The 26437-nt window shown below is 50.9% G+C and overlaps 1 protein-coding gene across 1 annotated transcript; it reads left to right on the forward strand.

Moving 5' to 3' along the window:
• Positions 1 to 1485: 1485 nt before the first annotated feature.
• On the forward strand, positions 1486 to 21030 carry LOC102381267 (neurotrophin receptor-interacting factor homolog). The gene is made up of 8 exons (XM_006036438.3): positions 1486 to 1614; positions 1725 to 2052; positions 2442 to 2649; positions 3555 to 3644; positions 5713 to 5897; positions 7563 to 7689; positions 13755 to 13871; positions 20012 to 21030. The coding sequence occupies exons 2-8, from the start codon at positions 1816 to 1818 to the stop codon at positions 20398 to 20400; spliced, it is 1353 nt and encodes a 450-aa protein (XP_006036500.1). The 5' UTR covers positions 1486 to 1614; positions 1725 to 1815; the 3' UTR covers positions 20401 to 21030.
• The last annotated feature ends 5407 nt before the right edge of the window (positions 21031 to 26437 follow it).

Consider the following 26437-nt stretch of genomic DNA (forward strand, 5'->3'; position numbering starts at 1 on the left):
GGGGGGGGCGCGTGCGCGTGCACGCGTGTGGAGTGTGCAATTGACCCCGGATGCACGGGGGTGCGCACGTGTGTGTGTGCGCGTGTGTTAGTGAAATTGACCCCGGATGCATAGCTGTGCCTATGGGGGGGCGGGGGGTGTATGCGAAATTGACCCCGGATGCATGGTTGTGCGCACATGTGTGTGCATGCACGTGAAATTTAGCCTAGGTGTGCATATGTGTGTGTGTAATTGACCCTGGATGCATGGGTGTGTGTTTCACCCTAGATGCAATTGTGTGCGTGTGTGTGTGAAATTTACCTAGATGAATGGTTCTGCACACGTGTGCACACGCGCATGAAATGTACTCTAGATGCGCATGTGTGTGAGAGAAATTGACCCTGGATGCATGGTTGTGTGCACATGTGCGTGCATGCATGTGATTTACCCTAGATGTATGTGTGCGCGCGCAAAATTTACCCTGGATGCATGGTTCTGCACACCTGCATACACTTGTGACATTTACTCTAGTTGCATGTGCGTGTGTGTGAAATTGACCCTGGATGCATAGTTGTGTGCACATGTGTTCAGAGTGTCTGTGTGTGTGTGTGTCAGATGCCCAGATGTGTGTGTGCCTGCATGTTCACATGCCTGATGCATGTGTGCACGCACCTGTATTGGGAATGTGTGGGTGTGTGCGTGTGCACATCTGTGTGAAATTTACCTCAGATGCATGTGTATCCATCCGTGCATGTGTGTGTGGCTGCATGTGTACATGCGTTGGCAGTGTGTGTGTGTGTGTGTGCATGTGTGTGTGGGGGTGTTGGTTGTAGCCGTGTTGGTCTAAGCACACAGGCAGACACAGTTCTTTGGGTAAATCCAGTATCTTTTATTAGAACAGCTAAATAGTTGGAAAAGATGTTCTTTGCAAGCTTTTAGTAAAAAGGGGGTTTGTGTCCAAAAGCTTGTCCATCCCCCTGCTCCAAGCAGGACCAGCCCCTACTAGATGGTCCCAGCCACGGCTTTGTCTAGCTGGGTTTTCAAAACCTTCAAGGATGGAGATCCCACCTCCTCTGTGGGTAGCCTGTTCCAGTGCTTTACTACCTTCCTCATGAGAGTTTTTCCTAATATCCAACCTCAACTTCCCTTCCTGCAACTTGAGACCATTGGTCTTGTTCTGCCCCCACTGAGAACAGCCCAGCTCCATCCTCTTTGCAACCCCCCTGCAGGTAGCTGAAGGTTGCTATTAAATCCCCTCTCAGTCTTCACTTCTCCAGACTAAAAAAGCCCGGTCCCCTTAGCCTCTCTGCATCAGCCTCTTCCCAGCCTCCGAACCATTTTTGTTGCCCTCTGCTTCTCTCCAATTTGTCCGTGTCCTTTGTGTAGTGGGGGCCCAGAGCTGGACAGAGGACTCCAGATGTGCCCTCACCAGTGGCAAACAGAGGCGAAGAATCACTTCCCTCCATCTGCTAGCAGGGCTCCTACTAATGCACCCCAGGGTGCTGTTAACGTTCTTCATAACAAGGGTACACCATTGGCTCCTGTTCAGCTCATTGTCCACTGTAACGCCCAGGTCCTTTTCTACAGAGCTGCTGGAGAAACTAGTTGGTCCCCCCATGCAGCCGCTCAGTTTAGGTGAGGCCAGAGGGTGTTGTGGCTGGCTGAGGGGCTGTGGATCTGCGGTGGTGTATTGTGGTCCTGGCTCCCTCATCACAAGACAAAACCCTGTTGTCTCCTTCCTGCAGGCAGCCAGGAGCCCGGACGCTGCCAGCCGGTCCCACGTGTGACGGGCGGGAGAGCAAGAGCACAGGCCCAGGCTGGGGTGAGGCAGACAAGATGACTGCTGAGCTGGAGCCGGCTCCAAGCTTAGTGCTCCCCTTCCCAGCACTGGTGCATCCTCTGGCGACGATGGAGGAGCAGGAGCCAGCTGACCCTGAGCCCAGGGCAGGACCGGAGGGAGGAGGGAAAGTCCCTCGTGTTGTCCAGGCTGGGACAGGTAGAGTATCCCCAAGGTGGTTGGCACCACAACAGATCAAGCAGGAGCCGCTGGAGGAGCCTGTCCAGCGCTGGCAGGTGAGTGTCTCTGTGCTGAAGCTTTGCTGGTAAATACGGCACTGGGGGCAGCTGCCCTGACCTGGGATGTCTGCTCCCAGGTGGCTGAGGGGCTGCAGGCGGGCACCTGCGGGAGCTCTGCCAGCACTGGCTGGAGCCCCAGCACTGTGGCAAGGGGCAGATCCTGGATCCGCTCCAGGAGATGCTGAGCTGGGATTGGGGGTGCGATGTGGAGACCTGCACCGAGGCGCTGGCCCTAGCTGAGGGGTTTTGGCTGGGGCTGGCAGATGCTCCAGGTGAGAGCATGTCTTCTTCACACTGATGCTGCCTCCCATCTGTCCATGTTTGGGGATGTGCCCTCCCAGCCCCATCTCTCCCGGCTGCCAGCAACATAGTTGTCTTGTTCCCAGGTCACAGTGCACAGGCAGCTTGAAGATGTGGCCTTGGACATGGAGGGACCTGGGGCACTGAGGGAACCTCTCTGCTCCTGGCTGGAGTGGGCGCAGACCCATCCTGGGCATGTGCCCCTGGAGGAGGCAGGATGGCGTGAAACCCCAGGGCCCCAGGAGGAGCTGCCTTGTGTCCCCAAAGAGGAGCCCCCATTCAACCAGGAGCCAGGTAGTGTGCCAGGGGCCTGGGTAAAGGTAATGAGGGGCCCGGATGTGGGTGACCGCCTAGCTGCTCAACCCCCAGAATGAGGGGCTGGGACCTCTCGCTGCGAGTCTGAGGTGACAGGGCCTCCTTGATTTCTGTCCCCGGGCAGGTCTGGAGTCACATTAGCACCCAGGGGGAATAACACCCTGCCGTGTTATTTTGAAACGTGGGACTGGGGAACCAATGCTCCAGAGGCAGGAATTTTCTCTGTGCTCGTGCAAGTTTATTCCACAGCTGGCGCACACGCCCATACCTAGACGTACACTAGTGACCTTGCCATCGAATCTTGCTCCCTGTCCTGTTGATTAGAAAGTCCCGGGTCTGGCTGGGACATTCAGGGGGGCTGTCTAGTAGCCCAGCAGTGTAGGAGCTGAGGAGGCTAGTAGTCCAGCCATCTGTGACCTTTTGTTTCCAAATTCTTTTATGCCTTCTTGTTATTTGCATATTCATCATTTCCCCCATGATAATTGCTACCGCTACTGACCATTTACAGGGTATTTGCATTGTTGAATTTTCACCGCTGGCTATATTTCTAAAATCCTGTCTGCAGAGATGCACCCAGATCGGCAGACCTTCCTTGTCATTCTCTTTCTGCCCATCTTCTTACCTGTCTTTGGCAACACTTGCAGCAGCTTTGCTCAGTGTTAACTATCTAGTGGCTTTTTAGCAAGCTCCATGGCTAATATAGGGCCTTGTGGAAGCAGATGCTGGCAGCTTTTGTGGTTACACTGAGGGCTACTGTGATCATTATCAGTGTTGGAGTCCCAGGCCCAGGAATGAGCTGATGTGCGTATCTGGGAATGGGTTTGTATAGTGATTTTTGGCTAGCTCTAATTTACATTTAACTGTAGGCCTCTGTCCCACTGCAGATTCCCCCGACACAGAGGAGACCTGGGACTCATCAGCAGATGAAAGCCCCTTGGGCTGCTTCCCCAGACGAGGCTGTTTGCTAGGAGCAGGTAAGAGGCAGTGGCGCTGCCCTTTGCAGTTGAAGGAAGCATTGCTAGTCAGTGGAAAACTTTTCTCCTTGAGTATTTTATTGGGGATCAATCCAGCATGTTTCCTGTTCTGGGATCCTCCTAGAACAGGGGTGGGCAAAGTCTGGCTCACAGGCTGGATCTACCTGGCAGTGGACTCCATTTCCCAGCCACCCCTGCCCAGCTTGGTCCAGGGCCAGGGCAGAGCCGCGATCTGCAGCCTGCATGCTCTGGGCAAGGGCACGCAGGCAGCGGATCACAGCTCTGTCCTGGCTCGGAACCACTCTGTCACTGCTGCAAGGAGCCGGGGTAGAGCTGTGATCTGCAGCCTGCATGCTCCAGGCAGGGACATGTAGGCTGAAGATTGCGGCTCTGCCCCAGCTCCTTGCAGCAGTGACAGCCTGGTCCAGAGCAGGGGCAGAGCTTGTATCTGCAGCCTGCACGTCCGTGCCTGGAGCATGCAGGCTGCAGATCGCGGCTCTGCCCTGGCCCTGACCAACGTGCCCCCACTGCAAGATCCCAGCAGCTCTGGAGCAGCCCCCAGCCCTGCTCTGCCCTGCCCTGCCTTGCATCCTGTCCTCCTTGGCAACCCCAGCGTTGCCCTATCACAACACAGCTGTGGCTGGAGTCTCCATGGAGACCAGCCCCAGCCATGCAGGCAGGGGCTTCTGGGAAATGGAGTCCGGTTGCCAGCCAGATCCTCCGTTTTGCCCACCCCGCCCTAGAAGCCACCCTCAGCCCCTACAGCAAGTGGCCCTGTTTGTTCCCTCCTCCTCCTCTGTAGTGTGGATCTTGATGCAGCACCAGGATCCCGGTTACGTTTCTCAGAGTCTGATGTCTGAGGTTGCCATTCCCAGCAAGGGCAGAGTCATTGTGGCTCATCTCCAGCTTCACGGCTGGAAAGGTCTATTTAGAAGGGCCTTGCTACTTATTCAGTTTCAAGCTGGGTAGAAACCGGTTGCAGAGTTGTTACTTATGTTAAAGGACTAGCTCTGTAGCTGGTTGGCTCTCTTAAGAGCTGGGGAGTCATTTCTTGTGCATGATATTGGCTTGCGTGTGTAGCCGATTTCAATTTATGTTGCCATTCACCAATTCATTGCATAATATTTATCTAATGAGTAGCAGGGGCCTTAGAAGACCTATGGGACTTTGGCTCTTTCATCTCTCTCCTTTCCCCTACACTGAGGTCTGGGGGTTGACTTAGGCACATGCCAGCACAAGGGAGTAGCAGGGCTTTGCCTTTGCCAGTGGCACTAGGGCTAACCTGTGCCATCCTTGCTGTTTTCTTTGGGTGTTAATTGTTAGTGTTGAAGGGCCCGGTCACACGTTACATATATTATGCAATTTACTGCTCAGTTACGCAATGTATTTAGCCTGGCCACACGTGCAAAGTTATAATCATGCAACAAAAATTACTACGCAGCCAGCCACCAACTGAACTAGTGCATGGAAATGTTTATAGCTGGTTTCTATCCAGCTTGAATTTGAATGTGGGGCAGGGCCTGAAATGTTGGGGACTGCAGAGCTGGCAAAAAGTCACTGCCAGAAGATCCAGACATCAGTCTTATCTTACAAAATAACTACAGGCTCAGTTGGGTGGCATAAATTCTTCCAGGTTTATTGTCTACAAGGCACGGTCCCAACAGACTCTTGGTCTGACAGACAAGGTGTTAACGCATGTATGTCCATGAGACGGCGTTAGCATAACACCACACGGCCTCTCCTAGGGCGATACAAACTTCCCCTCATTCTAATTCTCATTTAATGCAGTGGTGAAGACACACTACACGTTACATCCCACCAGTATCTTCACTATACTGAGCCATCCTAGTCATCCTGGTACTGGACTCTTCTCTGCCTTGTTCAACCATCTCCCTCTCCCATCCTTTGGCCTGCATGCTAAGTTTTGCCAATGTGAGGAGTTCAGGCATCAAGTCAGATTCACTGATCAGCCCGTTCTAGCCAACGCTTTTATCAGAGCCTTTGTGTGAGCAGTATTGATCGATGTACCAGCGAGGCCTACAACCTGCGGATGCTCTTCCCCTCCCAGCAGGTTCAGGGACCCTGAGCACAGCTGAGGAACGACCTCTTGAGGAAGGGCCTGTAAACCTGGAGCTGCTGGGGCCATCCCCAGGAAGATCAGGGGAGAGGAGACTCCCGACAACTGTGCCAGGCCAAGTGCATCAGAAGCAGGGCAGGCACCCACAGCAGAGAGAGAACGTGGCCGTGAGCAAGGTACAGGCTGCAGTGGGGTGTGAACAGGGAACCAGTGAGAGTTGTGGGTGCGGGGAAGAGCCAGAGGAGAGGAGAGACTTGAAGAGCCACAAGAGGAAGTTTCACTAGCAAAGGAGGTTGCATCCCAGCTGAGGCAGGAAGGAAGGCTTCAGGGGAAGCAGGAGCTCACTGCCAAGTACACAGAGCCTGAGAGGCTGGGACTGGAAGTGCTGGTCTGAGCATCTGTAGGTCCAGTGCTCCCTGCTTCTGGAAGCACTGCCTCAGCTTCCTCTAATGGGTGCTTCAAGTGAGCATTTGAAGACTGGGGGTCCCAGGAGAGAGCCTCACTGGGCACTCTGGGCCCCAGAGAGCACAGGGTGAGGGTCTCCTCAGCTGAGCCCACCAGATTCCCCCTGAGAGGTATGGAGAGGTCTGCACCCAAGTCCACCGAGTCCCTCCAGCTCAGCCGTTGCCAGGGCAGGGTCCTGAGCTAGCCGTTTGCTAGGAGTGAGCAGCGTTCCTGACTCCTGGAGGAAAATCTGGGATCAACCTGCCAGAAAGGGAACTGAATGCCAGTCTCCTTGCACCAGTGTCCGACTGGGACCAAGGACAAATTCCTAGAGTAGCTTAAAGCTGCAGGACCTCCTCCAAGCCCGCAGGTGTGATGTGTTCCCAAGGAAAACGGTCACTTGGTGTTTTGGGGAGTTGGAATATCTTTGTGTCTGCGCACGGAGTCGGACTGCCACAGCTCCCTCTTCCTCCTGCTCCCAGGCTGAGTTTGCACTGAGTCCCACCTGCTTCATCTCATCCCAGGCCATTGGGAATCCTTGTTCCTCCTTCCTGGCTCTATTCCTTCCCTTGTCCTTTTTTTCTACTCCATAGCTTGACAGAACAGGGATGGCTGCAGCAGCCCCAGGTCATGTAGGACAGGGGTTTTCAACCTTTTTGGATCAGTGTATCCCTGGCGGCCAGATGTGGAGCAGTGTACCTCTGGCGGCCAGACACAGTGCAGGCCCTGCTCTCCCAGCCAGACACAGAGCGGGGGATCCAGCCGGGCGGGTGACGCCTGCATGGGATGGTGCATAGCGGTGCTCCGTCCCTGCCCGCCTGCACGTATCCCTTAGGGCCTTCTCAAGTACCCCTGGCGGTACATGTACCCCCAGTTGACACCCCCGATGTAGGATATAGGCAGGGGGGTTCTCTGTCTGTGTTTTGTGGGGGGCAGTAAGTCTCCTGGGATTTGGAGCCTGTAGAGCTCCCCACCCAAGAGCCTCATGGGGGGAAAAAAAGAAGATTCCTGACACCACCAACACCCAGTGTTTGCTGGCTGGTGTCAGGGGGAGACGGGTGAAGTCCAGGGTCCCCCTCTCAGGCTGAGTATTCTCCCTGCAAGTCACTGGTGTGCAACCAGTTTCCCCAGGGGAGGTTCGGGGCACCTGGGCTAAAGTTTCTCGTGGTGGTGTTATGATGGCAGTGTTTCCCTTATAGAACAGCATATACTGACAGAGTGAGTAGCTGTACCCACTCCCTAGACAGCATGAGTTAAAGCAGAGAAACACGTGGCTCTGTCTGTAGAGCTGTGTCCACACCAGACCCTCTGCTGGAGCAGCTGTGTCAGCTGAAGAGTGGGGCTTAGGTTTGTGGAGGCTGGAGCAGATGCTGATGGTGTAACTCTTGTGCCTGCAGCTCCCGGAGGCCTTTGAGGACGTGGCCGTGTATTTCACGCGGAAGGAGTGGGAGCTGCTGGAAGCTGAAGACAAGGGGCTTTACCGGGACCAGATGCTGAGGAATTACCAAGCCCTTGTTTCCCTGGGTAACGTTCTGGTTCTTGTTTCCACACCCCCCGGCAGAGCTGTATGAGATCATAAATGTACTCTTCTTCTCTCTGTTCCTTTACAGTCACACCCTGATCCAGTTTGGTTGGTGGTTTAAGTCCACTTTTGCTCCACTGCTCTGTCATTGCTCAGGCCTCTTGTCCACTTCTCATTTTTGCATCATCCTCTGTTTCAGATGCTGCCTTCACTGGGGTCTTCCCCTGGTCTAACCCCTCTTGTTTCCATGTCCAGCAATTTCCTTGCAAGATGATCCCCCTTTGCTGTCCCAGCATGTTTGTATTAAGGACATAAATATTATTTTAAAAATAGCCATTTTCAACCCTTCTAAATGTTAACTGTAATACATTAACAGCATAAATATAATTACAGCTTAAACCAATTATCTGTTTAACTTTTCACATCCCAAGTTGGTACCATCTTCAGTTAATTCATTCACCAACAACCATTTCTTGGGAACTAGTTCTTCCTCACTCTTTTTCCTATTGTATTTGGTCCAAACACTTAACAATCCCAGCATGCAGTGCACATTTCAGTGCTCTCTTCAGGCAGAAACAGCTGTTGCTTGTTCCTCATCCATGTTCCTCCAAAGGAGATGTTTGTAGAGGCACATAAGTGAAGCAAAAAGATCTTCACACACTTTTGTTGCACCACAGACACCTAAAATTTGTAGCTGCAACAACGCCGGTATTTTTTTGCAAAAATTTTGTTGGTCCAGTAAAAGATGATATCTCTCCTATGAGTCCCGATTGGCTTTTCCTCTAGACCAGCACGGCTACAACCTGGATACCCAATAATAGATTGTGGCACTTGATTGGGGCAGATGTCTATTCACTTGGTGGTCGAAGAACTTCCAGCGCTCTCCAGCTGATCTGAAGAGTGGGGGGGGCCCAATCCTGCAAACCCCATGAATTTCTGAGCAGGATCGGGCACTTGTAGTCCCCAGCCAGCTTTCCGCTCTTTCAGTGATGTGCCCTGAGGACTCTTGGGGTGCATGTCAGTAAATGGAGAAAGCCAGGATTTCTCTGCTTCTGGAGATGCACCCCTGGGATATACAAGTGGGAAAAGCTGTGGGGTTCCCCACTGGAGACAGGCTGGGGAGATTCCAGGGACATGTGCCTATAAGCAGGGAAAGCCTGGGGTGCCCTAATTACAGAGATGTGTGCATTCCCTGGTTTTGGGTTATGGATTCCCTGTCTCCTCCACTGCTTCAGGCAGTTTGGCAACATCTGTTTCTACCCTTAATCCCTTTTCCCTCCTTTTTAACTTAAGCTGGCTAGTAACTAATGGAAGCATTACCAGCTGTTGCTGTTGCAGCCTGTGGCTTTTCCATTTTCTCAGCTTCTCCAATGACACTTTTACCCGTGATGAGACGCAGGTTCTTCTAACAAGGAGCCCTTGTAAGTTCTCCCTCACATTCCTTTCTAGCATCTTCACTGTTGTGGACTACAACTTGCTTTTCCATTGTATAACGATTTCTTTTTCTGTTAGAATCGCTCATTATTTTGGGAAGTCTCTTTGCAAAAAAAAAAAAAAAAAAAATCCCATGACCCCTGGTGCAGATCATTTTAAGAACTTCTTTGGTGAAGAAGTTTAATCATCCTTATGATTAAAAGGAGGGTGCCTGAGTGCAGAGCCCTGGTGAAATCTGATTTCCATTTCCTAAGGATCTTTATTGCAGAAGCTTGTTCTGACTGATGTGGAGGAGTATGTGCATATGTTTTTCAGTAATCAGGTATCCTTCTCTGCTGCTTCCTTCTTCCTCTACCTCCACTGAAAATCTTCCTTGGGGACCTGCACATATGCTTTTTGCCAGCTACCTAAAGGTCAGCTTATTGTGTTCTGTAGTTTCCTTATTGATTAGTGACACACTTTCCTTTTTTCAAGCCAAACTGATTAGCACTGACCTGTGTGCTCCCAGTGACTCTGGCTGCAGTAATTTATCATCAGTTTGGAAAGAGCAGCTAAGTCATTTTGTTCCCCTGTCATTGGAAGTTTGGTGATAACTTCCTTTCTTTTTTGCAGCAGAAAAGTGGCATTGCACTTAGTCACTACTCATGTGAAGTTTTTTATCCTGTATAGTTTCCATCATTAAGTGCAGCACCACCACCATTCCCCGTCATCTCCTACTGCTTCAGGAACTTCCACAGGTTGAGCGTATGAACCTGCTATTCAACTTTTCTTTCCTGCTTCCTTGCTTTCCTGATTTCCTCTGCACTGTCACCTGGAAGCTCAACTTCATTTACAAATGTTCTCTGGGACATTCTCCTCTCAACAAATTCTCAAAAATACAAGATTGGTTTTAGATCACATGTTGATCCTCTTTTTTTGTCATTAATAAATAGCATTGGATACAAGATTACCCAAGGTTTTTGTTTAATCGTTCTCAGTTTAAACCAGCATATCAATTGTTCTCTCATCCTTTCCAGTGTTCAGTTTTCTATACAAGCCTTTCAGCACTGCTTCTCTTGCTACTGCCATTTTATAGCTCTCATTTTTGTCTGCATGAATGACTTGGTCCAAATCCACTTTTGTTTCTTACTGAAAACTTCTCTAGTTACTTTGATGCCTTGTGAAACCTCAATTTTCCCACCTGGTGTTTCTTATATGACTGGGTTTCACCCAATACATCTTCAGCAGCTGTAAGTGAAACTACCTTCCCTGAATCTCAGAGTGACTCTGCATTAAACTCTCCATATTATAAGACTGTTGGTGAACTTTGTTACAAATTCTGGGCTTTCCATTTAAGATAACTTTCACCATTTCTTCCTTTCCCTGATATTCTTTTTCTATCTTTTATCTTTGAGACTAGCCCACACTCAGTAAGTGCGATACTGTGTGGGAGTATGTTGCTCTCACAAGGTATCAACCTTTGAGTTCGGTTTTATCTCTACTGCTAGTCATTGTGCAACCTATTTTTACTGAATGACCATCTCTTCTGCAGGTGATTTGTATCATCATCTTTTTCTTGGGAAACTGGGTAGACCTGTGCCATACTATGGGTTTTCTCTTTCTGAAAAACGTGTCTTCTTCCTTCTTTTATCCATATCCACAACACAGTCTGTATCTTAAGTACATATGCATCACCTCCTGTAAGGATCCACTCTTTGGATGAAAAGGCTGCTGTAGTTACCCATACAGTTGTTATAACAACATCCTGGCCAAGTTCGCGGATGACACCAAGTTAGGGGAAAGCATGGTCACACTTGAAGATAGGCTACAGATACAAGCGGACCTAGACAGGCTGGCAAGTTGGGCAGATCAGAATCTGATGAAGTTCAGCGTCGAGAAATGTAAAGTGCTCCACCTTGGGACAAGCAAACCCAACATCCCTACAGGCTTGGCAGCATCAAACTGACCAGCACCACGAATGAAAGGGACCTGGGAGTAATTAGAGACCACAGTATGAACATGAGCCAGCAGTGCGATGCTGGTCGCCAGTAGGGCAAATAATACTCTGACATACATCAATTGAAGCATCTTCAGCAAAACCAGGGAGGTGATTCTTCCACTCTACTCAGCACTGGTGAGACCGCAGCTGGAGTACTGTGTCCAGGTCTGGGCACCGCACTTTAACAAGGATGTGGACAAGCTTGAGAGAGTCCAGAGAAGAGCTACCCGTATGAACAGAGACTTGCACGGCAAGATGTACAAGGAAAGGCTGAGGGATCCGAGACTCTTGAGCCTGAAGAAAAGAAGGCTGAGAGGGGACCTGGTAGCAGCTTACCGCTACACTAGGGAAGTACATGAAGGGATCGGTAAGCAATTGTTCACCAGGGCACCCAAGGAGAAAACCAGGAGTAATGGCCACAAACTCCTGGAAGATTGATTCAAGCTCAACATTAGGAAAAATTTCTTCACAATCAGGGTGTTCAGACTGGAATAAACTCCCTCCAGAGGTGGTGCAATCGCCTACCCTGGAAATCTTCAAGAGGAGACTGGACAGTCACCTTGATGGGGTCACTTGACCCCCAGTTACCTTTCCTGCTTGGTGCAGGGGGCTAGACTTGATGACTTTCCAAGGTCCCTTCTGTCCTTACAATCTATGAATCCTTTTCTATGTGGTGCTGTAACAGGACACCCTCCCCAGTGCCATCTTCCCTGTTATCCGCGCTTTACATGGGGCACCCTTGGAGTCCCCTTTAAGGTTTGTGTACCACTCTCTACTCGCCTGCCACATCTTGATGGAAATTATACTGATGTTGTTGTAAGTGGGAGACTGCCTATAGTATTTTGTATGTTGGGGTCTTCCGCCTCCATGGGCCTTGACCCCTGTCTTTCTCCAACTAGGCCTCCCCATCTAAAGCCACCAAACAGGGTTTGACTCTGAGGCTCTAGCCTTTTCTTTTCTTGTTTTGAAGCTCGTGGCCCTCCTTTCTGCTCTGATCTGGAGCCCAGCCTCCCTGGCCTAGAGGCCCAGCCACTGGCCCCATAGCCAGGGCATTGCAAGTTCAAGGCCAGGAACAGCCCCGGACCCACACTGTCCCAGTCCAAAGAAAAACAAAACCGCACCTCAGGTGCACCAGACCACCCTGGCCTTTTAGGATTGTGCCCTCTGGCACCGGGGTCTGTACACCTTAAAATCATGTACCCATACTGGCACTGGGGCCTATGTACCCCAAATACTGCACCTTCTCTGGTCAGTGCACCCCAAAATCCTGCGCCCACTCTGGCACCGGGTCCCCATGCTGTAGTGGGGTCCCAACGAGGCCTCTTCCTTCCCCAACAGCTTCACCTAAACCACCGGTGTTATTCAATAACAACAACAAAAAATAATATGAACAGTCCTGTCCATGGGCAATAACTGCCACCAAGAGAAATGTGATTAAAGAAGGCAGCATGCCAGCTTACATTTACTCAGGGTTTGCGCTTCAGCTCCCCACTGTTGGCTACAGTCCTTCCTCTGGGGTTGCTCCAGGGTCCTCCGTAGTTCCCTCCTCCAGCCTTTAGCCAGCCTTTCCATGGAGCTCTGGGACACACTCCTTCCCCTTTGGCTGCTGGCCTCTACTGCTGCTCAGCCCAGGGTTTTTATAGTCCTGGCCTGCCCCTTCTCGTCAGCTGACTAGCTGGCCACACTCAGCTTTTAACCCCCACTTTACCAGCACTCTGTGCCCAGAAAGTTCTGGCTTTAAAGGGGCCGCCTTGTCTTCTGGTGACAGGGCTAGGGTTTCCTGTTACAGGTGCCAAAATGAATTGCTTTCTCTCCCATATACAAGTTTTCATTGTCATCAGTGTGTCATTGAGTCCTTACTTCTCAGACTCATCAATCCTTTACTGAGAACCCCCCACCCCCAAAATTACCCTAATAAGGTCAGTTTTGTGGATGGCTATGAGTATGTTCACTGTCTCTGTCTTCAGATCAGTACAGTGTAACCTCCTAAATCTGTTTTTCAAAATTTTGGAAATCTCAAAAATCCGGCACTTTTTAAATACACTACATTGGGGAGTAGCGGCAGTCAGTCCCAGAGCAGCAGCCGCGTGCAAAGCGGTGATGCAGAGTGGTGGATGGGAGTGGCAGCTGCCATGTGCAAGCTTCCCCCTCCGTGTCCAGGTTGGAGGGGTAATGGTGGGTGGTGATGGAGCTGGGGAGTGGGGATAGTGGCGGCCGGTCCCGGGACAGCAGCCGAACGCTTTCAGAAATCTGGAATTTTCAAGTTCCCAGCAGGTGTCAGGTCCCAAGGATGCTGGATTTATGAGGTTATACTGTATTTTGAACATCTACAAAATAATTTGCTTTCTTCCTCCTTACACATCACATACCACTGCATCTCTGCCCACTTTCCTTGATGCCACTGTAAGATTTTTACCGTTATATACTTCTGAGGGGTTGATGCTTCATACAACCATTGTTCAACTTACTTGGGTGACAGAGGTCATGATCAATTGACGGTTCCTGCCAGTACTGAGTACTCCTTTTTCTTAAATGTCCTCCTTCCCTTTCCCTTTGAGTGCCCATTAAATGTTTGATTCCAGTGGATCCTTTCTCCAAGTCCCAGTTGGGTACTGGATGGTGGAGTAAACACTCTCTATACGCTCCCTAACACAGGGTATCGAGGTCCTACACCGGATTTAATCTGCCGCATCCAGCGAGGAGAGATGGAGCTATGGGTCAGTGATGATGAGGAAGCTGGAGAAAGCTCATTGTCTGAGGACTTGTCTCCAGGTAAGTCTTGAAAATCCCTGCCTTCCACCCACATCTTAACGTAGAACCTCTCTATACCCAGGGGGAGCTGGAAATCTGAATACTTTCCTTGAGCTGCTGCCACAAGGTCCTGACATCACACAGTTTAGCCAGATCTGTGTTGTCTGGGCAGGTATGTGTACCCACTCCTTATGTTTCAGCAATGCGTGTACAGGCAACTGATCCCTTCTTCCCCTTATTAGGGCTGCTTAGGTAGGAAATCTGTCTTCAAACCTGCAGATCCTCCTCTCATTGAAGGGTGGGGCTGCCCATTGGGAAGTAATAAAATGCCAGAGACAAAGCCTATCCTGCTGTTTTGGTTTGACACACAAACACGGGATCCGGAGCTACTATGAGCTTAAATGTCCATTTTCCCTCATCAGGGCAAGAATTGACAGGCCTGCCCAAGATGGCTGTACCTATGTTATCCCCCATGGCAGGGCATGATCATGTTTGAATTGCCCCATGGCACCTATCAGAGTTGGCAGAAACCCTGCGGGAGTTATTAAGGATTGGGCTGTAGAGGGACTGGTGCTCTGCTGCCCAGACGGCTACTAATGCTGTTTCTTAATCTGAACTGGAGCTCTGCACCTCCCCTTTGGACGAGTCAGGAAAATTCAGGCAGTATTCACAATACCTCCAGCTGTATGAAATGTCTGCTAGGTGCAGTTAGGATTCACAAGCTTTCGGGTGGAACCAAGGAGGTGCTTGTATTCCCCCCCCACAAGCTTTCATGCCTTGGGGGAGATACAGGCACTTCCTTGTTGCCACCAGAATTGCCCACGTTCTGCTCCATAACGGGCACAAGGGATACAAGCTTTGAGACCTGAGATCCAGAGTCCACATGGAATTGGACCCCTTGTTCTTACAGAGTAAATGATGTCCAGCTGTCCTCTGGGGCACATCTCAGCACAGGGAAATACCAGATCTTTCCCTTTGCCAGCTGGGCAGAGGCTAATCTCTGGGCTCCCATCTCCACCCAGCAAATACTGCGGCACTGGGCAGAGATGAGCAGCAGCAGCCTCCTGGGGAAAGGGCTACCAACCTGAAGCTGTTTGAGGTTGGAAACCAGTTTCGTATCCAACAGGGACAGAAAATGGTAGGGACCCAAAAGAGCAGGGAAGGATTTGAGGGGCAGAGGGACCTTCGTGAGGCAGGGGCTGCATATATGTGCAGAGTCCAAGAAGAGTTTTGGGGGCAAATAGACCATGGGGCCCACAGGGGAGTCCACTGGAGGGAGAATGGCCACCCCTGGGCTGAGCACAGGGACAGCTTCCAGCATATATACCCACCCCTCGGGCAGGAGAGCACGCACTCGGGGGAGCACCCCCACCTCTACGCAGTGTGTGGGACGAGCTTTGTCTCCCTGAGCAATATCCAAATGCACCAGTGGGGAGCATGTGGGGGAGAAGCTGTACTGCTGTGCTGAGTGCGAGAAGAGCTTCACCAGGTTGGATCAGTTCAAAAGCCACATGTGCATGCATGTGGAGGAAAAGCTGTTCTCCTACACCAGTGTGGGAAGAGCTTCATGCAGAGCTCCATGCTCATCACCACGCACCTGCGTGTGCACTCAAGGGAGGAGCTGGTTTCTTGCCCCCAGAGTGGGAAGGGCTTCATCCAGAGGTCCAATCTCATGAAGCACCCGTGCAAGCACGTGGGGGATCTACCCGTCTCCTGCAGCCAGCGCAGGAAATGTTTCACCCAGAGCTCCATGTTTGCCACACACCTGAGTGTGCACACGGGAGAAGCTATTTTTTTGCACCCAGTGTGAGAAGAGGTTCGCACAGAGGTCCACACTTGCACATCACCTGTGTGTGCACACGGGCAAATAGCCATTTTGCTGCCCACAGTGTTTGAAGAGCTTCCCCAAGAGGTTGAAGCTTACAAAGCACCTGTGCCTACATGCGAAGGAGAAGCTGTTTTCTTGCAGCAGTGTGAGAAAAGCTTCAGTGGCAGGTCCACATTCACCAAGCACCAGTAAATGCACGCAGGAGATGAGGCTTTCTTTGTTCAACTAGTGGAAGTTTCATAACCACAAGCTCTGCTTCTCATGTGAGACTTCAGTCCCCCTGACATCTGCTGGGAGGACAAGACAGCAGTGCACGGACAATCCAGGAAGTTTTTGGAGTGTGCTGGAGACAACTCCCTGGGGCAAGTGTTGGAGAGACCAACTAGCGGCCATGCTCTTCTTGACCTACTCACAAACAGGGAAGAATTGGTGGGGGACGTAGAAGTGGATGGCAAGTTTGGCTGCAGTGACCACGAGATGATCGAGTTCAGGATCCTGACAAAAGGAAGAAAGTGCAGCAGAGTATGAACCCTAGATTTCAGAAAAGCCGACTTTGACTCCCTCAGGGAACTGATGGGCAGGATCCTCTGGGAGGCCAGTCTGAAGGGGAAGGGAGTCCAGGAGAGTTGGTTGTATTTTCATAGATTCATAGATGTTAGGGTCGGAAGGGACCTCAATAGATCATCAAGTCCGACCCCCTGCATAGGCAGGAAAGAGGGGTGGGTCTAGATTACCCCAGCTAGATGCTTATCAGTGTTGGGTCTAGATGACCCCAGCTAGATGCCTATCTAACCTCCTCTTGAAGACCCCCAGGGTAGGGGAGAGCACCACCTCCCTTAAAGATGTTAAAGAAATCTTGCTGAATGCACAGGAACAAACTACCTCGATGTGGAGGAAGAAGAGCAAATGTGGCAAGTGACCAGCGTGGCTTAGCAGAGAACTCTTCGGTGAGCTTAAACACAAAAAGGAAGCTTATAAGGAGTAGAAACTTGGACAGACAACAGGAGGACTTTAAGAGTATTGCTTGGGCATGTAGGGATGATGGAGGGCCAGAGCACAAGTGGAGTTGCAGCTAGATGTGAAGGGCAACAAGATGGGTTTCTACAAGTATGTCAAAACCAGGAGGAAGGTCAGGGAACATGTGGCTCCCTTACTGAACGGGGAGGCGCCCTAGTGACAGACAAGGAGAAAAAGGCTGAAGTACTCAATGCTTCTTTTTTACCTTGGTTTTCACAGGCAAGGTCAGCTCCCAGACTACTGCACCGGGCAGCACAGTTTGGGGAGGAGGTGAGCAGCCCTCAGTGGTAAAAGAACAGGTTAGGGACCATTTAGAAAAGCTGGATGTGTACAAGTCCATGTGGCCGGACACAGTGAATCTAAGGGTGCTGAGAGAGTTGGATGATGTGATTACAGAGCGGCTGGCCATTATCTTTGAAAACTCATGGCAATCGGGGGAGGTCCTGGACAATTGGAAAAGGGCAAATGTAGTGCCCATCTTTAAGAAGGGAAGAAGGAGGATCCAGGGAACTACAGATCAGTCAGCCTCACCTCATTCAATGGAAAAAATAATGGAGCAGGTCCTCAAAGAATGCATTTCTAAGCATTTGGAGGAGAAGAAGGTGATTAGGAACAGCCAGCATGGATTCACCAAGGGCAAGACATGTCTGACCACCCCGATTGCCTTGTATGATGAGATAACGGGCTCTGTGGATGTGGGGAACACAGTGGGCGTAATATACTTTGACTTTAGCAAGGCTTTTAATACCATCCCCCACAGCATTCTTGCAAGCCGGTTGAGGAAGTATGGGTTGGAGGAACAGACTGTAAGGTGGCTAGAAAGCTGCCTGGATTGTCGGGCTCAACGGGTAGTAATCAGTGGCTCCATGTCTAGTTGGCAGCCGGTATCAAGTGGAGTGCCACAGGGGTCGGTCCTGGGGCTGGTTTTGTTCAGGATCTTCATTAGCGATCTGGAAGATGGGATGGATATCACCCTCAGCAGGCTTGTGGATGACACCAAGCTGGCAGGGAGTAGTAGATATCCTGGAGGGTAGGGCTAGGATTCAGAGAGACCTTGACAAATTGGAGAATTGGGCCAAAAAAAGTCTCATGAGGTTCAACAAGAACAAGTGCAAAGTCCTGCACTTAGGACAAAACAATCCCATGCACCGGGACAGCCTGAGGACGGACTGACTATGCAGCAGCTCTGGAGAAAAGGACCTTACAGGGGTTACAACGGACAATAAGCTGAATATGAGGCAGCAGTGCACCCTTGTTGCCAAGACGGTCCATGGCGTCCTGGGCTGCATGGGTAGGAGTGTTACCAGCAGATCGTGGGAAGTTGTAATTTCACTGTTCTGCACTGGTGAGGCCACATCTGGAGTACTGTGTCCCCCTATAAAAAGAATGTGGACAAGATGGAGAGAGTCGAGCAGAGGGCAGCAAAAATGGTTCGGGGGCTGGAGGACATGACTTACGAGGAGAGTCTGGGGGAACTGGGTTTAGTCTGCAGAAGAGAAGACTGAGGGGGGATTTAATAGCAGCCTTTAACTACCTGAAGGGGGGGCTCCAAAGAGGATGGAGCTGAACTGTTCTCAGTGGTGACAGATGACAGAACAAGGAGCAATGGGCTCAAGTTGCAGCAAGGGAGGTTTAGGTTGGATATTAGGAAAAATTGTCTTACTAGGAGGGTGGTGAAGCACTGGAACAGGTTACATAGAGGGGTGGTGGACTGCATCCTTGGAAGCTTTTAAGGCCCAGCTTGACAAAGCCCTGGCTGGAATGACCTTATCCGGGCTGGTCCTGCTTTGAGCAGGGGGTTGGACTAGATGTGACCTCCTGAGGTCCCTTCCAACGCTCACTTTCTATGAGTTGATTGTTTGTCTGTTGTTAAAAAAAAGTGTCTTTGGTGAAGAAAATACCTTTCTAGAAAAAACAACCTCCAGAATAGTTTACTGAAAACTAAATTGCAGAATAAAGAAATTCTTGAAAAATCAGTAAAGAGGCTTTGGTTTTTGGGGGTGAAAAACACACATGTAACTGAAAGGAATATGTCCCATAAACCTGTTTCTTTTGTTCCTCACCTCAAAATGTTAAAAATGAAGGAAAAGCTGAGCATCTTTGTTCCTCAGCTCAAAGAGAAAAGGATTACTCGCTTGCCCAGGAGGGGAAGAGGCAGCCATGAGGAGGGGCTGACAAAGGGACAGCAGGAGTTTAATGAGCGAGTCCTGGACCAGGTGAAATGCAAAAATTGCTGCTGTGAAATTTTTCACACTCATCTTTCCCAGTCATCGTGGTTTCTGCCCTGTGGCCAGTCCAGATTCCTCCCCCAACCTGGAGTACAACTCGGGCATTAATTGGTGCATTTCTCAGGCCAAAGAGAGCCCTTTCCTTCTCCCCAGGGTGCTGAGTTTCCTGGTGAGCTAAGTTAACATCCCAGAGAGAACAAACTGAGTCCTCTCCAGCACCCTTGACATGGGAGGGCGCTGTTACCAGTTGAGGGGATGTAACTGGCCGTGAGCATCTAGTCCAATCCCCTGCATGAGCCAGGATCATCCCTACTCAAACCTTTTTGACTTCACTGCAACTGGGGTCTGTCCCAATAGTGACATGATAAATGGGCCCCCACAAGCCCCATCCTCTAACATTGGCTTAGGGCATGAATGTCCTCTCAAGGCCTGGGCTGCTGAGACCACAGCCCTCGGGGTCCCTGTGCACTTGGGACAACTCAGCTGCCAATTGCCACTTGGCTACAACTGCCACCCTGCCTGGCCAAGGCCCCCACCCCGTCTGCTGGAGTTTCTCCCACCAACATGCAGGGACGTGAGAGGCAGTTTAGGACTCTACTGAGTGGCCAGTGGGCTCCCAGTTAGGCAGCCAGGGACCTGTCACATATGGAGAAACTTGTCCGTGGTAGTGGTGATCTCCTCCTTGGCTGCGGGGGTTAGGCACTCGTAACGTAGGCAGATGCCCCTCCAGAAGGAACCACGCATTGCAGGGCAGCGTGGGCTTCCCTGGGGCACTTTCAAAGCTCAGGGCCTGACATCAGGTTCTGAGCTGCACCCAGGAAACCATTGCAGTCAGCAGCATCAGGGCATAGTGGGTCAGTTAGGGTAGGGTACAGGGAAGGCAGGCTGTCTGTGGAAAGTAGCCTGCCCTGCCTCCTGTGGACACAGAGAGGAAAGGCCGCCTGGGCAACTTACCACGGTCCCTGGGTGCCTGTGCATGCACAACCCCCAAATTGAGAGCAGCTGGTGCACAGACCCTCTGTATAATGCATGTTATCTCTGAAATGTTGCAAACTCTCACAATAAGCCTCTCTGTCCTTGCTCTGCAGAATCAGCTGCTAGATGCAGGGGCAAATCACCTGGTGGTTGGGAAAATGGGGCCTCAGGAACACCTGCAGCTTCAGCAGCTGTGCTCCACATGCACCAGCTCCGTCAGTGCCAAAGCCAGGATCCGACGGTTGTCTTCGAGCGGCTGGTCACTATCTCCGAGGAGCACCTTGAGGAAACTCGGACCTGGCACCGCCGCTGGCTCCACGAGTTCCGCGAGATGTGGCAGGGCATGGAGCAGTCAGACTGCGAGGATCGTGAGGCATGGCGAGCAGAAAGTGAGGTGTACCACGCTGTCCTGCAGAAGCTGGTGGAGGCCCAGGAGAAGCAGCGTGATATGGTGCGACGGGCAGTGGCTGCTGCCAAGGACAACCAGTGCGTGCGTCACTGACTGTGCTGGCCCTGGTGGTATTTGGCACCACACCCAGTGTCCAGGCCTTGGTCCCGGCCCCAGCTGGTCCCTGACAGGCACCCATGGGCCTGCCTCAGACCCCCCCCACTCCCAGTGACTGTAGCAGCAGGTGCAGTGCCACGTGGCAGCAGGTGCATCCTGTTCCCCCACCCCCCGTTTCACCTGCCATCTGCCCTTTGACCCAGCTCCATGCAGTCCCTGAGAGGGAGCTGCCCATGGTAGGGCCGGCTCCCTACGTGGGCCCTGCTGGCCCTGGCCCAATGGAGGAGGAGGGGGAGTGGGCTGGGCAGGATGGACAGAACCCACCCTCACCCCCAGGTCAGCCCCCAGCCTGCCAGGCTCACCATGGTGCCCAAACCCAAGGTGCTGGTGGCCGATGCTGAGGTGCCACATGCCTCCCTCTGGGCTCTGTGCCGTAGGTGCCTCCTCCCCACTGTTCCCCAGAAGAGTTGTAAATAGACACCTGGGGATGAGGGTATTTTATTGGTGGTATGCATTAGGGTTGGCGGGGAGGTAAGGTATGCATTGGGGCTGTTGGAAGGGAGACAAGGCGGGGTCTTTTGGGAGGCAAAGAGGGGTTTATTGGCGTGTTGGGGATAGAAATAAAGTTTGGGGTTCATTGAAAACTCCTCAGTGTGTGTGTTTTTGCTGTTGCATTGTGGGCCAGGGGTTTGTGGGTGGCTGCCCTGCCGCCCTTCTGCAGAGGGTGGTGGAGGAGGTGGTCTGCGAGTGCCTCAGATATGGTGTCCTGGCTGCTGCTGCTGGGGGGAAGGGGAGGAGCATCCATGGTGCGTTAGGCACAGGTCCTTGGGACAGCATCCTGGAGGGCTGTGTCAGCTGGCTGCAGACTGCTCGGGGCCAAAGAAGAATTTGGCTGGGGAACAAAGCACAGTGCACCCTTTTAAAGAGTGGGGCTGGCAGCCAGGTGGCTGTGGCCATCTGCGGCCATAGCTTGGAGCTGCCCCTGGCTGCTGCAGTGGGGAAGAGCAGGGAAGGATCATGCCCAGTACATTCCTCAAGCTCTTTGCCAGCCAGGTAATGGTAATGGGCACAGGATTGTGAGGTCTGGAAGCTCCAAGTAATACACTGACATGAAGGTGGCAGTTACAAGATGGTCATCTAGCACTTGGATGAGACAGGAGTGCAATTCAGTAGCTGTAACTGAGACTGAGTGGCCCTCTTCAGGATCTGCTTTGCTCACCCCTCATGGGGAGGGAGCTGGAAAAGGTGCTTTAAACGTAGCCTGTCTAATACAGCATTCTGTATTTCTTCCTGACTGGATAACCATGTCCAGTGGGATCACCTTCACTGAGGTTGAAAATACCAGCAAAGACACACCATTACTTTTGGGACCTGGAACATCAGGACCCTCTTGGACAACCCTAGTAGTGAATGCCTAGAGTGCCGCACTGCAATCGTGGTCTGAGAATTCAGGCGACACAACATTGATGTAGCTGCACTGAGGGAGCAGGAGATGGGCAGCTCAAAGGACATAGAGGCGGCTATATCTTCTTCTGGACGGGTAAAAAAGGAGGAGAACGCCAACTTCATGGAGTTGGTTTTGACATTAAGAATGTACTCATAAAACAACACATTGAGTTTAATTTTGGAATTAGTGAACGCTGTATGAGTCTCCATTTTAACCTAGCAGGGAGTCACTATGCCACTGTCATCAGCATGTATGCCCTGACTTGATGCCACTGACAAAACCAAGGAGGAATTCTGCGCCAACCTTGACCAAGTCCTTTCTGATGTTCCAGGGGGAGGCGGTGTTATTTTTTTCAGTGATTTCAACGTGAGTCGGAAGAGACTCTCGCCTCTGGAATGGAACCACTGGCAAAGGAGGAGTAGGAATGGCATCCTCCTCTTGACCAAATGCACAGAACATGGATCATCTTCACCAACACCTTGTTCCACCAGAAAAACAGGAACAACATATCATGGCAACACCTACAATCTAAGCATTGGCACCTGACTGACTATGTCATTGTCTGTGTCAGGGATCGCAAAGATGTCTGCATCACCCGTGCTATGCTAGGAGCTGATGATTGCTGGACTGATCACTGACTCATCCGCTTGGTTATGTCATTCAAACTGGCTCCCAAACGATGGCTGCAGTAGAAGTAATACTGACAGAAGATCAATGTTGATCCAGCCAGCCACCCCACATGGAAACACATGTCTGAGCTGCAGTGAAGTCTGTCAACCTGGATAGGCCTCATCAGCCATCTTTGGACCCGCAGATAAGACAGCCATGGAAGACAATCATCCTCATCTGTGAGGGGTTGCTGAAGAGTAGGCTGTTTGTGGACTAAGATCAAAAGTAGTGTTAGTATTGCTATTGATGTGTTGTTGTTATTATTTTTAGAAGATAAGAACTGCCACGTACTAGGTCAGACCATAGGTCCATCGTGTCCAGTCTCCTTTGTCATGCGGCAACAGAGAGCACATACTGAAAGGAGAGTGAACTGGGTCCTACCAGGGCTTTCTCTACTGTTCCTCTCCCACTTGCAGCCTCCAGCATTTGGGGTCTAGGAAGTTCTGCTGCCCCTCACTCATCTTCAGCCGCTACTGATGCCCCTTTCTGTCAAGGCTGTGTCCAATCCCTGTTTGAATTTGGCTTAACTCTCAGCTTCCAACACATCTGGTTGCAAAATGTCCTTTAAGGACACACTGGGTGAAAAGAAAATCTTTATTATCATTTTAAACTTAGTAGCTAATCATTTCATGTTGTGATCCCTAGTTCTTGTACTGGGAGAGAGAATAAACAATAAATCCCTTTTAGCTTTCCCTTCACCATCCAATATTTTGTAAGCCCTTCTCATGTCCTCCCTCAAGTGTCCTTTTTCTAAACTCAGCAGGCCTGGCCTCGGTCTTTCATCACATGGAAGCCCCTCCATACCACTCATCATCCTTTTTGTCCTTCTCCGGACCTTCTCTAGTTGTCGTCTATCCTTGTTGATGTATGGGGACCAGAACTAGACCCCATATTCAAGGTATGGATGCACCATGGATTTATAAAGAGGCAACATAGGCCACCAGATCAGGAGGAAGTAGTAGATGAGGTTGTCTTCAAACAACTAGCAGAAGTTTCTTGATTGCAGGCCATAGTTCTCACAGGGGACTTCAATCACCATGACACCTGCTGGGAGGGTAATACAGCAGTGCACAGGCAATCCGGGAAGTTTTTGGAGAGTGTTGGGCACAACTTTCTGGTGCAACTGCTAGAGCGGCCGACTAGGGGCCATGCTCTTCTTGACCTGCTGCTCACAAACACGGAAGAACTGGTGGGGAATGTGTTAGTTGATGGCAACTTGGGAAGCAGTGACCATGCAATGATTGAGTTCAGGATCCTGAGGAAAGGAAGGATGGAGAGCAGCAAAGGAGAGTATGGAGGAGTAAGGAAGGATGGAGAAACACAGAAAGGATAGAGAGTAAAGACCCTAGACCTCAGAAAATTAGACTTCGATTCACTCAGGGATCTCATGGGCAGGATTCCCTGGGAAGCCAGACTGAGGGGGAGAGGAGTCCAAGACAGCTGGCTATACTTCAAAGAAATCTTACCGAGAGTGCAGGAACAAACCATCCCGATGTGCAGCAAGACTAGCAAGTATGGCAGAAGACCAGCTTGGCTTAGCAGGGAACGTTCAGTAAACTAAATCACAAAAAGGCAGCTTATAAGAAGTGGAAACTTGAACAAATAACTAGGAAAGAGTATAAGAGCATTGCTCGGGCATGCAGGGATGATGTCAGGAAGGCCAAAGCGCAATTGGGGTTGCAGCTAGCAAGGATTGTGAAGGGTAACAAGAAGGGTTTCTACTAGTATGTTGGTAGCAAGAAGAGGATCAGGGACAGTGTGGGTCCCTTACTGAATGGGGGAGGCAACCTTGTGACAGAGGATGCTGAAGAGGCTGAAGTGCTCAATGTCTTTTTTGCCTCTGTCCTCACAGGCTAGGTCAGCTCCAGGCACCAGGCAGCACAGTTTGGGGAGGAGGTGAGCAGCCCTCAGTGGTGAAAGAACAGGTTAGGGACTAGTTAGAAAAGCTGGATGTGTACAAGTCCATGAGGGCAGACGGGATGCACCTGAGGGTGCTGAGGAAGTTGGCTGATGTGATTGCAGAGCCATCATCTTAAAAACTCATGGTGATCAGGAAAGATCCCAGATGACTGGAAAAAGGCAAACATAGTGCCTATATTTGAGAAAGGGAAAAAGAAGGATCCAGGGAACTACAGACCAGTCGGCTTCACCTCAGTCCCTGGAAAAATCATGGAGCAGATCCTCAAGGAATTAATTTCTAAGCACTTAGAGGAAAAAATGGTGATTAGGAACAGTCAGCATGGATTCGTCAGGGACAACTCATGCCTGACCAGCCTGATTACCTTCTATGATGAGGTGACCAGCTCTGTGGATGTGAAGACCAGTGGATGTGGTGTACCTTGATTTTAGCAAAGCTTTTCATACAGTCTCCCACAGCATTCTCGCAGACAAGCTAAGGAAGTATGGGCTGGATGAATGGACTGTAAGGTGGATAGAAAACTGGCATCAGGCTCAGAGAGTAGTAATCAATGGCTCCATGTCCAGTTGGCAGCTGGTATCAAGTGGAGTGCCCCAGGGGTTGGTCCCAGGGCCGTTTTTTTTTCAATGTCTCCATCAATGACCTGGAAGATGGCATAGAGTGCACCCTCAGCAAGTTTGCAGATGACACCAAGCTGGGAGGAGTAGTAGATATGCTGGAGGGTAGAGCTAGGATTCAGAGTGACTTGGACAAATTGGAGGACTGGGCCAAAAGGAATCCCATGAGGTTCAACAAGGACAAGTGCAGAGTCCTGCATTCAGGACAGAACAATCCCATGCACCGGTACAGGCTGGGGGCTGCCTGGCTGGGCAGCAGATCTGCAGAAAAGGACCTGGGGGTTACAGTGGACAATAAGGTGAATGTGATCCAGTAGTGTGCCCTTGTTGCCAGGAAGGCTAATGGCATCCTGGGCTGCATTGGTGCATGTATTGCCAATAGGTCAAGGGAAGTGATTCTTCCCCTCTATTCAGCACTGGGGAGGCCACATCTGGAGTACTGTGTCCAGTTTTGGCCCCCCACTACAGAAAGGATGTGGAGAAATTGCAGGGAGCCCAGCGGAGGGCAACAAAAATGGTGAGGGGCCTGGGGCACATGACTTGTGAGGAGAGGCTGTGGGAACTGGACTTGTTTAGCCTGAAGAGGAGACTGAGGGGGGATTTAATAGCAGCCTTCAACTCTCTGCAGGGGGGTTGCAAAGAAGATGGAGATGGCCTGTTCTCAGTGGTGGCAGGTGACAGAACAAGGAGCAATGGGCCCAAGTTGCAGCCAGGGAAGTTTAGGTTAGATATTAGGAAGGATTTTCTCACTAGGAGGCTAGCAAAACACCAGAACAGGTCCCCCAGAGAGGTGGTGGAGGCTCTGTCCTTGGAGGTTTTCAAAACCTGTCTAGACAAAGCCCTGGCTGGGATGATGTAGTTGGGGCTGGTCCTGCTTTGAACAGGGGGTTGGACTAGATGTGACCTCCTGAGCTCCCTTCCAGCCCTCATTTCCTGTGATTCCACAAACATGATTCCCTCTGGTTTGTTTATAGTTCTCTTCTTCATCTTCCTGAAAACGTGCTTTGTCTTCTTTATGTCTGCTGAGCCCTGAGCTGATGTTTTAAACAAACTGTCCACAACGACTCTCAGGTCATTCTCCTGTGTGGTAATGGCTCATGTAGAGGCCGTTCTAGTGTAGCTATACAGGCAGTCCTCAGACTTATGACGCAGTTGGTTCCTGAAAACTGGGTCTTAAGTCAAAATGTCATAACTCAAAACCAATTTTCCCATAGCAACAATGTTATAAATGGGAGCTTGGTTCCTTTACAATGCTTAATAAGCTGTAACCAGCTGGTAAGCCTGGTGTGGTAGAAGGGGAGGTGGAAGGGATGTGGGGGGGCAATTCAAGGCCCCTTGCAGTGAGGGAGGGGCTGGGGCAAGTTTTTTGTCTGGTGGCTCCCG

Source organism: Alligator sinensis, unplaced genomic scaffold (assembly GCF_000455745.1).
Source record: "Alligator sinensis unplaced genomic scaffold, ASM45574v1 scaffold1411_1, whole genome shotgun sequence".
Taxonomy (NCBI): domain Eukaryota; kingdom Metazoa; phylum Chordata; order Crocodylia; family Alligatoridae; genus Alligator; species Alligator sinensis.

What these genes read in the sequence shown, in the direction of transcription:
- LOC102381267 (XM_006036438.3), top strand. Translation starts at nt 1,816, where the DNA reads ATGACTGCTGAGCTGGAGCCGGCTCCAAGCTTAGTGCTCCCCTTCCCA. An exon ending in CCAAGCCCTTGTTTCCCTGG is followed by an intron (nt 7,690 to 13,754) that starts GTAACGTTCTGG and finishes TCCCTAACACAG; the next exon opens with GGTATCGAGGTCCTACACCG. An exon ending in GTCTGAGGACTTGTCTCCAG is followed by an intron (nt 13,872 to 20,011) that starts GTAAGTCTTGAA and finishes CTTGCTCTGCAG; the next exon opens with AATCAGCTGCTAGATGCAGG.